This window comes from Dermacentor variabilis, chromosome 5 (genome assembly GCF_050947875.1).
Source record: "Dermacentor variabilis isolate Ectoservices chromosome 5, ASM5094787v1, whole genome shotgun sequence".
Lineage (NCBI taxonomy): Eukaryota > Metazoa > Arthropoda > Arachnida > Ixodida > Ixodidae > Dermacentor > Dermacentor variabilis.
This window is the reverse complement of record NC_134572.1, coordinates 12,491,477-12,505,961: the sequence shown is the minus strand read 5'-3', so window position 1 is coordinate 12,505,961 and position 14,485 is coordinate 12,491,477. Positions and strand designations below refer to the sequence as shown.

General features: G+C 45.2%; 1 protein-coding gene across 1 annotated transcript in view; it reads left to right on the top strand.

Annotated features, from left to right (window-relative positions):
- The first annotated feature begins 3,453 nt into the window (after positions 1-3,453).
- Positions 3,454-14,485, top strand: part of LOC142582253 (26S proteasome regulatory subunit 6B) — a 53,820-nt gene continuing 42,788 nt past the window's right edge. The window contains exons 1-2 of the mRNA XM_075691729.1: positions 3,454-3,568; positions 4,550-4,627. Of these exons, the coding sequence (XP_075547844.1) occupies positions 3,536-3,568; positions 4,550-4,627 (111 nt within the window). The 5' untranslated portion in view covers positions 3,454-3,535. The remainder of the gene's footprint in view (positions 3,569-4,549; positions 4,628-14,485) is intronic.

Here is a 14,485-nt window from a genome sequence, read left to right as displayed (position 1 = left end):
CCGATTTGGTTTGCATCTCTGTACTCCACATACCCCTCTCTGTCTCCTTAACCTTTTTCTTGACAGACGATTCCTTAAAAGAGTGCGTTGCACGTCGCCCTGGCAACGAAACGCGGCATATTCCAGCCGCTCGACCAGACGACACGTCCGCGGCCCTTTCACTGTTCGTATGTTTCCGTTTTCGCGCCGCTTCAAGTGGACAGTTCTCGTAAAGAAGCTAGCGCCGTCAAGTGAAGAAATGACGAAAGAAGCTTTTGAAGCTTTATATAATTTTCACAGTGTGTAGCGGCGAGCACGTACGTTTCTTTAACGGTTGCGCCGTGTGCCGTTCGCATGCTTGTGTGGCAGCTTGCCTCGCAAATCTAGCAGCTACGGCGCCGGTCTTGCTGCGCTATGGTTTCGGAAGTATTAGTTGGCCTGAAGACATTCCATACTTCTCTAGCTAGACGTAAGAAATTCTGATGTTACTTCAGTCAATGGAGAAGAAAGCTTTATCGCATCAGCTGATTTGAGCAAGCAAAGGTTTGAGTGCTCCGCTGCTTTATCCGTAACAACCCTGGCTACATTTAGCATTAATTACATAAATTTACCAGATGGATCTCATCGCCGAGTCCTCATCCGCATGCACATCTTTAAAAACACATATGCGCGCCTTAGTCGCGCGTGCGCCGGCGGTATGCGCACACAACCCGTATTACAAAGCAGCTTCCCTGCCACTTCTTGACAATGAATGGAAACTATTTACCTTTCGTATCGTTCGCTTGGTGCGGTGATGTTGGAAGGGGCTTGGTGGTGGTATTGCGAAGGAAAAATGGTTGGTACGTATGCCGGATGGTGCATGCTATTGCTCATTTTGTTTCCGACAAAATGCCAACTGCAGATTCTGTGGTTTGGTACTGGCTGCCGCGGCTGACTATCTTCACTGTCGAATAACAAGCACACGCGCGAAATTCAATTTAGAAACCAGCCCGACACCGCTTGACAGGGCGACAAGATGGGGAGAGAGAGAGAGAGAGAGAAACCTTAAATACTTCGAAAAGAAACCTTATTTGGTCCATTAAGGGTTTAGCGTTCGGTCTTCGTCTTCATCGCTGCAGACGCTTGATCTTCTTAGCAGGGTTGGGCCCCTAGTCCAGGGCTCCAATGAGCCGCGCTGCTTCGCTTGCGTGCTGCACCATTGCCCTTTGGGCGGCAAGCTCGCAGCTGGTGAGCCGGCTCTCCCACTACTCCGCGCACGGGGTTTTGTGTTGGTGGAATGTGTAGTTACGTTTACTCTCCCAGCTTTATATGGTAAAGCGTGGGGGTTGCCCCGCACCACGGACATGTGTTCCTAAATTGTGTAGGATACATCTTGTTTAGTATATGTAAGTTATAGAGAAGGTTCCCGTTTGCAGCCTCCGCCAACTAGCTGCTTCTTTCTGTGTTAAGGCTTTGTGTGGCGGGGAGTATCTAATTCTCTTGCCTATGTGGCAGTTCAGTAACTCTGAATAGCCGATCTCCACGGTGAAAGGCTGTTCCAGGGCGTGTGGCCGCTCGACTCGGACAAGATGGGAACTTACTCCGCTCGCCTGACTTTGGATCCAACGCTGCCTCCGTTCTTGTTCGTTGGGTTTAGATGGAAAGACGCAGAAGGATACATCCTCCCTCATTCCGACGTAGTTGTGACACTTGTATGCGCAACAGTACTGTCGGCGTCCTTTTGTTTTCCTTCGACTTTCAGCGCACGCAACGTCACTACCAGTATAGCAGTTTTCGTCCGCGGGAGCGGCTGCATTGTGCACGTTCTGACCGCCAGGGCGGCGCTGCAGGCGTCGTGAAAACTCAAGCGGTGGTTCCCCATATATTTATGTTATACACATCTTCAATAAAATATCAGTTGAGAGTCAGCGCCGTGTCGTCGTTTTTATACTTTCTTGTGTCCTTGTCTTATATTGCGCTGTAACGAACCACTATGAATCCCTACCAGCTGGCCCAACTTGCTGTTTTGTTGAAGTCCTGAACTGCTCGTATAATTGGCTTCTGGGGCGTAAACACACCTGCGCTTGCGTAGATGCATCAAAAGCACGTAAGCGTAACCGCGCTTGCGCATATGTGCTGTGTCTTCCGCTGCGCTGCTGCTCCGCACCTGTAGCACCCGAACTGCCTGTACGTCTGCACTATAGGAGAGTGTGTAGTATTATAGAGTCTGTATCAAGTTCGCAACGGCAGTAGAGAGGGTGTTCTGTGGGGTACCCGCCCAAGAATGGTGCAGCAAAATCGTGAACTAGCCCCATTCCCAGCCCTGCAACTTTCCTGCACCTTTTGAAACGAACGGCCAACGGTGTGGTTTAGAGGGTGCCATTGCTGCGCTGCTGAAACCACCATATATAGAGTTTCTCGCTATAGTGAGAAACTCTATGGAAACCACAGAGGAAGGAAACTTCCTCCATGGCTGAAACCATACAGTTTCTCACAAAGTGCAGCTATGTGCAGCCATTGTGCAGCACTTCGCTAACGCAGTGTTGATTTTTGTTCATAATGTATAAATGAAATACGTGACTTGTAGAAGCAAAAGAAAGAGAAATAAAACTAATACTGTAAGATTTAGTTACGGCTTGTCCAGTAGGGTCCGCATGCTTTGTGCCCACATGGAGACTGATTCTTCGCGAAATACAGAGCAGTGAAGCTTGCAAAGTCTGGCATCATTGAAATTATGTGACTTGTCACAAAACAGGAGATTAAGAGAGAGCTCTTATTTGATAACTCGCGGGGCAGCTCACTATTATTCGAAGCTAGGACGGGGGTTTTGAGAACGAAAACATACAGGGCTAAATTTGAAGACGTGGACCTTCGGTGCACAGCTTGCGGAGCCGAAATGGAGACCACTGAGCATATACACTCTTAGGCAAAGTTACACCCTTTGGCTTGCCCCTTCTGCCACACAACAATAATCGTTATCTGCCTTGATGCGTTTCCTTTCTTTATCTCTGCGAGCCCGGAACTTTCCAGTAACGAAAGGCACGCGCGTTATCAGAAGGGGCACTCCAAAAGGTGTAAACTGTTCTATGCTGATAATGCGCGTGCCGTTCTTTACTGGAAAGTACCGGGCTCGCAGCGTTAAAGAAAGGAAACGCATCAAGGCAGATAACGATTATCGTTGTGTGGCAGAAGGGGCAAGCCAAAGGGTGCAACTTTGCCTAAGAGTGTATAGTGCTGAGGTTTTCCCGGGGAACGAGGGCAAATAGACGAGAAAAGAGTGGCAGTAACGAAGGGGAGGCTAGAGGATTGGTGGAGGAAGTCAAGGGATAGATAATTCCATAAATCGGGGAGATAATGTTTCCTCTACTGCTTTAGATAGTTATTTTGGGGGGAGGAGGGAGTGAAAACTAGGTTAAGGAAAAGAGGATATAAAGAAAAAATAATAATAATAAAATAGGAGGGGGAGCAAAAGGCTAGGTGGCGCCAGCCGCCTCCCGTTACAAAGGGTATAGCCGCCATCCATCCATCCATCCGTCTCGTCTTGCGCCGTGAGGCAATTGCAGCGAGTGTTTCTAAAATGGAAGATATTGGTATCATCGTGCCCGACAAGGTAAGCAGCTTACTTTAGAAACGATGTCACATTATAGACAAATTGTGGATTGCACGTATGCCACACAGCCTTGAACCATGGCAGCCCTTTTAGTCGTTTTGAATATATACCACCTCGAAACGCTGGCGGTGTGAGGCGACGCGTCGTTTTCCGTGCCTGAATGAAACGGCGTGATTGTGCACAATTGCTTTTCAAGTGTGCAAGCTTTAACTTCATAAGGTCGTGCCTCGAGCGAAACGGTCGGTATTTTACTGTCATGTGCTACGTAATATTGCAATCTTCTTAATCTTTGGACGTAAACTTAAGAACTAAAAGAGAAACAAAACAATAGACGAGGCCTGTACACACTGTTCTATTACTGTACTGTGAATCTCGCGCTGTTAACAGCATTTTGGACAGCGCAAGGTTTGCGATTTGTATATGTACTTACATTTTCGATATTATTGCACTTGATTTGTTTAAGTCGCAGCGAATGGTCCTCTGTCGCCGTCACTGTACGGATGACAACTGCCATCGGGCTCTCTAGTGGAGTTCCTTTTGCATTTGTGGCATCCAAAACCTTGAGTGTATGGAGACAACTGAATAGAGTTGAGCTTGGCGTCGCAAGTTACAGTAATGTCCGGGCGTGCTCTTCATGACAAGCACGCATTGGAATTCGAAAATATTTGGCGAAGGCACAAGATAACTCAGCAGAGCATTTCCATCCTGTATTCGAGATGTTCTCCTTCCTCCGTGGAGGCGTGTGCCCTACACCACAGAGGCCAGTCAGCGTTATTCACCGTGACCTGTTTCCTGCAAAACAAACGGCAACTGTCCCTAGCTCGTACTTGAGGCAGATTGCTATAACGTGCAGTTCCTCTAAGATCCGAGTCTAAGACTTATTGTTATAAATAATTGATCTTAAAAAATCCGAAGGCAGATATGTCACACATTTTGTATGTTTTCGCAAACCCTGTTTGCAGTGTAATACTTTTGTTACAGGAGGAGGTGCTGAACTTGGAACCCAAATTACCTGGCACAGACGATCAAGATGCAGAGGACTTTTACATCAAGTATAAGGTATGGTTAATTTTACAAATCCTTTTCCTAGCCATTGAAGAGGGGCACCGTGGTTGTTGTGTCGCTGTTAGTGATACCTCAACAAAAATTTTTAATGGCTTAAAGGGCAACTCTGGTGATTTTTTTTGACCATGTCAAGGTAATGGAATATTAGGTTCCCGAGACACCCCTGTCACATATCTGATATTAGGATTGTTCCGCAAATTCGAAAATAATTTTAAATAAACAACGAAAGCGCAAGAACTAAACCGAAACCTGACCAAGCAGCTGAGCGAACCTCTTCGCGTGACGTCATGAGTGTCCCCAGCGTGGAAGTAAAGCCCCTTAAACTTCATAAAGTAGTGCCATGCTTTAAACAATGCCGCCCCCTCTTCACGCGCTCTGGTCGACGCCGCGTCACCATTGGCCTAATGACATCACATGGGCCCTCGCGTCGGCTTCGTTTCTTTACAGTTGCGCTTCAACGCCATTTTCACTTGAGAAGCATCTACGGAGTGGCGAGGAACACATGTTGCCGCCGTTGCTCTTCTGTGTTGTTTTGGTTTGTGAACGCCTTGAACTTTCGTGGCAAGTGCAACGTCGCTTCACGGCATTTTCCGTCACCATACCCAGCTGTGCCTTCGTATGCCAAAAGAGTTTCAGCAAAGACAAGAAGCTCTTCTCAATTCTGTCTGGTAAGCGCTACGGGTTAGGAAGAAAGACATGAATTCATCAATACCCGCCGTGGTTGCTCAGTGGCTATGGTGTTGGGCTGCTGAACACGAGGTCGCGGGATCCCGGCCACGGCGGCCGCATTTCGATGGGGGCGAAATGCGAAAACACCCGTGTGCTTAGATTTAGGTACACGTTAAAGAACCCCAGGTGGTCAAAATTTCCGGAGTCCTCCACTACGGCGTGCCTCATAATCAGAAAGTGGTTTTGGCACGTGAAACCCCAAATATTATTATTATGAATTCATCAAATTGGGAGGGAGAACTCTAGACCAACATTCTCCACACGACTTTACAAGGTAGTTGAGAGTCTCTCATAGTATAGTCCTACGCGACGGGTACTTTATTTATATAAGTAGTACGGTCGTATTTGGCGTGTTTAATCATATTGTATGCCAACAGGCTTGAATTCATGGGCACGCGAGGCTGCATGCAAAAATATGATTACGAAACCTTTAGGATTCAGTGCATCCCTCTCTGCATTTTGTAATTACTAAATAGCCTTGATTAGAGCGAATAGCTTTGTTTGCCTCTTTTGTTCGTGTTCGTCATTGGCGGTTGCCTGGTAGATTTGCGATGCAAGCAAAAAGTGTATGTGCGCTCTCCTGAAACAGCGCTTGTCGCCAAACGACAGCATCATGTCTTTGAGACGTACATCATTTGTGTCAGCTTTAAAGTGTGTGTAGGTTAAGATATTGGTGGTGGAGCACTCGCAAAGAAAATGTGCGGTCGCATGCTCGTTCACTGGCTGGTTTAGTCATTGTTCGCTCGTTCGTTTGGTTGTTTGCTTACTCTTTCGTTCAACTATTGTCACATTTGACCACAATTTCTTTGAGACACACGTAATGAGACAACAAATGGTGCCTCAATTGAATGACTGCAAGATTTCACTTGCTGTAGTTTTGGCCACGTCATAGCCCGGCAATTCTTTGTGTGGCCATCACTTCACTAAAGTCATATCTCACAAATGTTATTTCAGAGTGAGCCCAACCGCTCTCAATGTATGCACCTTAGTGCAACTCAGTTCGCGACAAGTAAGTCCCTTCGTGAACGGACAAGCTAATGCACTATGAAATGTTATTCGTGATGAGTCACTAACCTGAAAAAGTAATGCACTTGTTTGAGCCTGAATGAAGTGCTGTTACCGCATTACCGCTTCGCAAACAAATATTTAAAAATTGATTTCATTTTCTATATACGCAGAGTCCCGACTCAATTATCGGCCGAATGTATTTCTGTCGCCATTGAGGCACGAGAAACATAATAGCACCATCGCCCACCTCTGAGCCTTTGCAGATGCTTAGAAGAGTGGCAGGTATGCATGTTGGTGGCACTGTAGCTTGTAATACCCTTTCAAACCTTCAGCAGCGATTGTTCGTGCCCTCTGTCGGCCTTGGTACGTGATAGCCGATATGCGCCGGGAATTCACATAGCAAGGACGGCGTGGATTATTTATGCTACTGAAGGCTTGCTGGAGGTAAGGATGTTGGCATTCGATCGTAAATGTGTTATTTACAGCCATTCACAACAGTATCTTGCAACACTCACTCTAAAGAAGTTGCGTACCTAGTTGTAGCACACTCGATACATTCGGAGTCGTCATGGCACAGCGTTAGCGCTTGTTCAGATAGGTTTTTAAAAGATAGTTATCAAAGCAGGAAAAAAAAAGCTGCCATCACTGAATTTGTATAACTGTCCGTATAAAAATTCTATGTTGTGCATGAAGTTACTCGGAGCTAGAAAGCCAACGCGAACGCTTAAATCCCACCGTTTTGCCATGCGTGCATTAACACTGCGAAAACTCGTCTGCTACACTAGAGCGGTATGGGCGGCGTCATGGTCAAGGAGGAAGCGTGAGGAGAAACGAGGACTAGTGAAGGCGGAGGAGGAGAGTGTCGCTACTTTAGGAAGTTTAAGGGGCTTTACGTGGAAGGCGTGCTAGGCATGCCGGTCTCGCCCGCTGGGCGAACGAAACCAGCGAAGAGCAGACGCTCAGCTCATTTGTGACTGCGCCGGACCTTCGGGTGACAGTTTCAGTTGCACCAGCTCTCCGGATCTGTCAAATATTGACAGTTACGATTCTGATGAATTCAATAGCCACGAATTGCCGTTGCATTTCAGCCGCCACCATGAGAGCCAGTGCCTATAGGCTGCATATCGTGCTGCAACATAAGACCAAGGGTAACCCTAACCACTGATTTTATATGCACTGTTTGCTATTTCATGTGTTTTACTCGTTTTCAGGGAAGGGCTTCGCAATCTCACTTTAAGATGTGGAGCACATCTTTCTGCATTTGTATCCCGCAGGAATGCCGTCGACAGTCCAAAGCACCAACTGGTGCATTTGTTTACATTGGCAGGTACAGCGACCACTCGTCGTTTGCTACAGATATAATGCTAGCCTCTCATTGATGACAAAAATTAATGTCAGAACATATCAAAACAGACACATTTTGTGCTTGGAAGCACTGTTGCATCAGTCTGAATCGCACTGATATGAGCGACCAAACACCTTCAGAAACAGCAAATATGAGATCGTAGTACGGGAGCATTGTTATGCTGCTTACTTATCATTCTTCGTATTCTCTTCATGTACACAATATGTTCCGTAAAGTAGACACACTTGAGGACTTTGCGTGTATGATTGTTCATTTACACAGCGCATAGTTTTCTCGCAGAAACGCCAATACCAGTATGCCAGTATAGACACTATTGGCAGCTGAACGAAGCAGTTGTTTACGCTGGTATATTGAAGGGCCCTATGCTTTCTGCCCATTTCGGATTTTTTATTTTATTTGAACATACTGCATGCTTTGAAAGCCCTTGCTTAAGTGGTTGCAAAGGTTAAACAACAGCAAGCCCTTGCTTAAGTGGTTGCAAAGGTTAAACAACAGCAATCATGAACAGAAAATTTATATTTGCAGGGTGTCTGCCAAACGGGAAAACTGGGAAAACTGGGAATTCTCAGGGATTTTGAGTACTCTGGAAAAAGTTGGAAAACTCAGAGAATTTGTGCCTCTGTCAGGGAAAATTAGCGACAGCTTTATTGAAAGGGTCGAAAGTCGTGGTAATGCTGACTCGAGCAACAGACAGGAATCGTAATGAATCGTCTTTGACGCCCTGTCGTCGGCTGGAGGAGTTGCCAGTGTACAGTCAACGACCGACTTTCCGGATTCCCGATAATTTGGACGGCTTCGCGGCACCGCCACGTACCCCATAGAGTCAATGTATCAGAATGTGTCAAATTTCGGATGCAAGAACTCTTCGCCGTCCAATTTTCTGGACGTTTTGCTGTGACCGCAGGTCTGAAACGACAATAATCAAAGGCACCACCACTGCCGTTCTGATTACTTTCCACCTCGAACCGGCACTCTCGCACGTAGATCCGCTGGCAGCTGTTGCCACCACTGCGGCAATGCTAGGCCTAGCTGCTTCAACATTCGCTGTGAAGCTTCTTGCATAGGGATTGGGTGACGAGTTTTTTATTGAAATAATTAGCTGCTGTCAGCAATGGCATGGACTCCGCCTTTGTGGCCCTCGCAATTGGCTTAGAAACTTGGAAAACACAGTGCGTTGCACAATACCTGTTCCCAAAAGTCAGCTTCGCCTCTCTACAGAAATGTTACTTGGTGAAGCATACGCAAAAGTATTGCAGTGAAGCATAAGTGTGGGAAGGGACTATTGCCACGGAACACAGTATGTATTCCTTAATTATGCACGCGTGCACCCGATATTTCCTGTCACAGTACGAGCACCGACATGCCTAATATGTGTACCGACAGACCTTCAGAGCGTTTTCGAACGTGCCTGTGGCCGTTTGAGCCCCTAAGGGCAGTAAATGACATGCATTTATTTTTTTCCAACTGGCCGATTTTTCGGACGTTTTCGCAGCTCCTAGGGAGTTCGAAAAATCGGTCGTGGACTGTGCAACTGACCAAGATGCTTCAAATGGTCCTTGGGGCGAACAAGTGGCGGAAGGAGGACAAGAACAGAAATGACTGACGCATTAAGGAATAAATGGGAAAGGAAGCTTGCTGCCGCCATTTTGAAAGAGCTTGAGCTCAAAAAACAAAGTTTTGGCTGATGTTGAGATCCTGGTGTCCTTCATCCAAACCGAAATAAACTCTTTAAAGCAGTGAAACACAACACTCGGGCATTGTGCGTGGGCTGAGAGTATGTCAGGACAGTTGAGGTTGACTTACGAGCTGCTGAGAGAGAATCTCAATTGTGACAGAGTTCGGGCCTCATACCACTGAGCTTGCTATCAATTGATAGAAATAGCTCATATTCGAAAATATTTGCTTCTATATGCATCTCCTCTTTATTCGTATTTGAGAATGTCCAACTCCATATGCAATTTTTTTTTGAAGACACTTTATTTGCTGTGCATTTTGCTAACCCCTGCCTTCTATTCTCTTTTTGAATAACAGAAACACTACTTCTTAGTATTCAAATTTGATTAAGTCACCATTTCATTTTTTTCATGTGCTTATGAGAGAGTGACAGCATCAGGTAATATGGTTTCAGCCCGTCTTGACGTAAAACATAGTTCTGCATCACTCAGGGAAATTTGCAAAGGCACTCACGGAGAACCTGCAAAACTCAGGGAATTTGAAAATGTCAACTTGATAGACACCCTGATTTGGTTACAAAAAGTTCACTGTATTACAACACACAGCACTGTTAGGTAAGTTGTTCTAGTAAGAGGTAGCGGAGGGAAACAGTGAATATTTATGTATATTAACGCGGCTTGGAGCTTGGCAAACTACCTTACTGTGGTTAGTTCTTGATGAGTGTAAAAAGGGATCAAGTAAGTAACGTGACAGTGGAATTTTGAAGTGTGCGTGCAAAAGGTAAATGAATTTAAGTTTTGAGGTTATTTGTTGTGCCAGTGGTTCTAAATGTTCTTTCGATAATAGTTCAGACACTGGACTGCCCTGAATAATCAGAATATACGAATCTGATTGCCAGTTTTTGTATGCACTCTAATTTATCAATTAAGTGTTTTTGATAAGGGCACCAGATTAAATCAGAACATTCTAATTATGGTCTGATAAGCGTTTTGTAGGTATTTAATTTGACCTATGGCGGAGTGTTGCGCAGCTTACATCTTAAGAAGGACAGTTTACCTTCAGTGATCTGACATATGGAGGAGAGGTGAGGTTCCCAGTTAAGGTTTGACGTGATATTAAGGCCCCAGTATTTTACCTGATTGCATTTGACGAGTGTGGTGTTTCCTAGAGTATACATGAAATGAAGTGGATCTGTAAATGTCATGCATTTTGTTGTCAATGCATTAAGTCTCATGCCCCATGTGTCGCACCATGAACGGATGGATTGAATTGTTTAGTTCGCTTGGTGTCCTATATTACGTGCAACTGTATGTACTACACAAGCATCAGCGAAAAACCGCATTTGGACCGTTTCATGAGCATTGAACTCTGGGTATCAATGACGTACATAAAAAATAAGATAGGAGCAAGAACGGAACCTTGTGGAACCCCTGAGTAAAACTCAAATTGGTGCGAGACATGTTTATCTATGGTCACACTTGGTTTTCGATTTATTAGAAAGCTGCAAATCCATGAAATTATTTTGCTGTCAATACCAAAAGCTGATAGTGTTGTAATTAAATCTTGATGCGGGACAACGTCAAACGCCTTGGAAAAATCTAAGAATATTGCGTCTATTTAGTCTCCATCGTTCATTGCATTAGATATTTCGTCCCTTAACTCAGCGAGTTGGGTTACGGTTGACAGACCTGATCTAAATCCGTGTTGTTGGCTGTAAAGCAGATTGTTATTTCCTAAATCGGACATTATGGCCTTGAAAATTATGTGTTCCAATAGTTTGCAACAAGCACTTGTTAACGACACAGGGCGGTAGTTACTTAATTCTAATTTTGAACCCGATTTGGGAATTGGAGTGATCTTAGCATTGCGCCAATCTTTTGGTAATGTCACTGTTTCAAAGGAGGTGATAAATATTTTGCAGGTATTTGGATACCCATTTGGCATAACGGTTCAGAAATGAATTAGTAATGTTGTCGGGGCCGGGGGATTTCTTCAAATCCAATTTTCTTAAAGAGAAATGATGCCTACTTTGCTTAACTCTGGCATAAACACTATAAGCGGATACGTTTCTAGTTGGGCATTAGAGGCATGTTTCGTGAAAACAGATTGGAAAAAAGTGTTAAATTCTTTCGCAATACCTTCCGGTTCAGAAATAATGGTATCTGAAATTTTTATTTGTGAAATGATTTCGTGTTTATCAGCCAAATATCGCCAGAATTTCTGAGGGTTCTGTGCCATGAACGAAGGTAATGTTGTGAAAACGTGATTTGGCTTGTGCAATTTTTATGTTGTAAAGTAATAAAATTATGGGTGTCGCCGTTCTTTCCTTTTTTTTCCTTCGGCGTTTTATCTTTCTTTTCATCTGCATTATTTCTTGGGTTACCCATGGGTATTCTCTGCTGATATGTTCGTTCACGTCTGTCATTCTATTGAACTCTGGCAAATTTGATTCCATGGAGCTAAACACAGCAAGATCGTCAGCACGCGCATAATCTTTTACATATGTGGGGATTGTTTTTTTTTGTGTTGTCGAGTCGATACGGGGGAGGATAAGATAATTGCCTTAAGATCGGAAATATTATTTTCAATGGTCACAGTAAATCCCTGCAGTGCACTGCTCATGAATGTTAGGTCTAGAAATGACGATGAGGATAAACTTATCTGGGTATCTTCAGTAACCAGTTGATCTAAAGAAAAACTGAAGGTGGTGCCCAGTAGCAATTCCGGACTTCGTACTTCCCGACCGTCATGTGTAAGAGTAATCCAATTTCGGGTAAGTTGAAGTCACCAGCTGCGATAATTTTTGACTTTGTATTGGTGTGCTTTGAAGGATAGTCGTGCATCATTTCAAGATATTCAGGTGCAACATTTGGTGGTCTCTATACGCCCCCCAAGATTATGCGCTTATCACAATAAGGGATCCTGCACTACATTTTTATGGTCCGGAATACCATGTAACATTAAACATTTCAAATTTGTTTTAATTGCTACTGATACCCCTCCTCCTCTTGATCCCCTGTCTCTGCGAAACAACCTACATGACGAAGGGATCATTTCAGAATTCAAGACCCTTAGATACAGCCATGTTTCAGTTATTACTAATACGTGAGGCTGGTACGACAGGATCAGATGTTCTAGTTGACCAACTTTGTTTACTATACTTCATGCATTCAAGGAAAGAATTCTGATTTTTTTCTTGTGATGTCAGTTTGCATTATTTTTTATTACGGCCTCTACGCGTGGATGAAGTGTTATGGTCACTCTGGGAGGAACAGATGCCTTGCTTTATTTCACTCCTGGCATTCTTTCTCGGATCTCCAGGAAATGTTTTCCTGTCAGCTTTCAGTTTGTCAAACGTTAGCTTTGCTTTTACACCTTTGGCTCTGTTGTTTGTGGAAAGCTGCCATAATCGGGCTCTTAATTCTCTCGCTCTTTTCGAGAAGTCCTTGGAAATAGAAAATGATGTGTCTTTAAGTTTAGAACAATTAGAAAGAATTTATTTTTTCAGCAAAATCAAAGAGTCTGACAATCCGGGCGCTTTCGGTGTCTGCTTCGGGTGCCTACCCTGTGGATCCTTTCTAGGGATTTTATTTCAAGGCCCAGTGTGCCCTTAAAGATATTGCTACACGCGTGTGGTATTTGATTGTTTGAACAAGGCACGTGGGCGCCACCACTCAAGAAAAGAGGAGGAACAACGAACTGGGCTCGCGATGTGAATCTAACTGGTCAGCGCTGCAACTGCTGTTGTAAATATAACCTGTAAATAGTTGCTCGTCTTACTGACTCGTCCTTCGTGTAACATTGTGTTGGAGGTGGAATGTACCCCATCCTCGCCACAGAGCTCCAAAGCGGCCGCACCGTCGGGTTCTCAGCCATGGCCCTAGTCTCGCTGATCCTGGGACATTCTCCACCCAAAATGACGTTGGCGTTGACGACTGGCTCAGCATGTACAGTGCAGTCCACTTATAACGATACCACATATAACGATATGCCAGTTATAACGATGGGTCGGCATGAGAGTGTTATTTTATGCATTAGGTCTATGGGGAAAAAATACATTTATAACGATAGGTTATTCACTGCATATCGGATATAACGATCAAAATTTTGCCGTCTGGACGACGTTTTCCGTGCCAAATAATCGTAACATTTGCGTTGCTTAGTTCCCTGAAACAAACGATGTCGAGACGAGGCAATGTTTCCCTCCGTAAGTTTGTATTTTCCGCCATTACCACGCAGCACGTGCCGCCCTGCCCGCGCACCGGAGAATAGCTGAGCAGGCGCAGGGCGCCACAAGATGGCGCACCTGCTTCATGCACGTCGTTGGCCACAGTCGCTCCAAAAGAGAGAGAAAGAAAAAGCGACGAGGAAAGCAGCGCGGTGGTGCCTGTCCCGCGTCTCTCGCGATAGCAGGCTGACGCCACCGAAGCAGTGTGCAACCAACGGTTCAACCCAGTTCGAAGATGGCGCCAACAAAGCGCGAAGCTGTGTCGCTTGCCATGAAGATGGATATCTTGCAGGACTCTCGATGTGGCTTCAAGGTGAGCGCCCTTGTGAAGAAGTATGAGTTCGCTCAGTTAACGATATCAACCATCTTGAAAACCGGGGGCACCACGATTGTGAAGGCAGGAGCTATCAGCGGCCATGCCGATCAGCGGAAAAGGGTTAGAGACCCTTTGTACGCCGATGTTGAAGAGGCGCTTTACCAGTGGTTCATCACCAATTGCTTCAAAAAGGCGAGCTTTGTGCGTAAGGACGAACTTCCTCAACCCACTGAGACCAACACGATGGACGCTGCTGACATAACCGAGCTCTGGGAGCTCGTTTCTACTGGTGACACAGGTGGTGCGTCGAAGGAGGAGTTTTTGACTGCAGACAATGCTGCCTCATTCTGCGATGAGGTCACTGATGAGGCGATCGGCGAAGATGTGCTGTCTCGACAGACAACAAAGTTGTGCGACGGTAGCAGCGACAGTGACAACAAGATTGACAGTGGCTCCTTGGCCCCGACCTCGATGTCCACGCAAAGTGCACTGTTGTCGATCGACTCCTTAATTGATTTTATGCATGCTAAT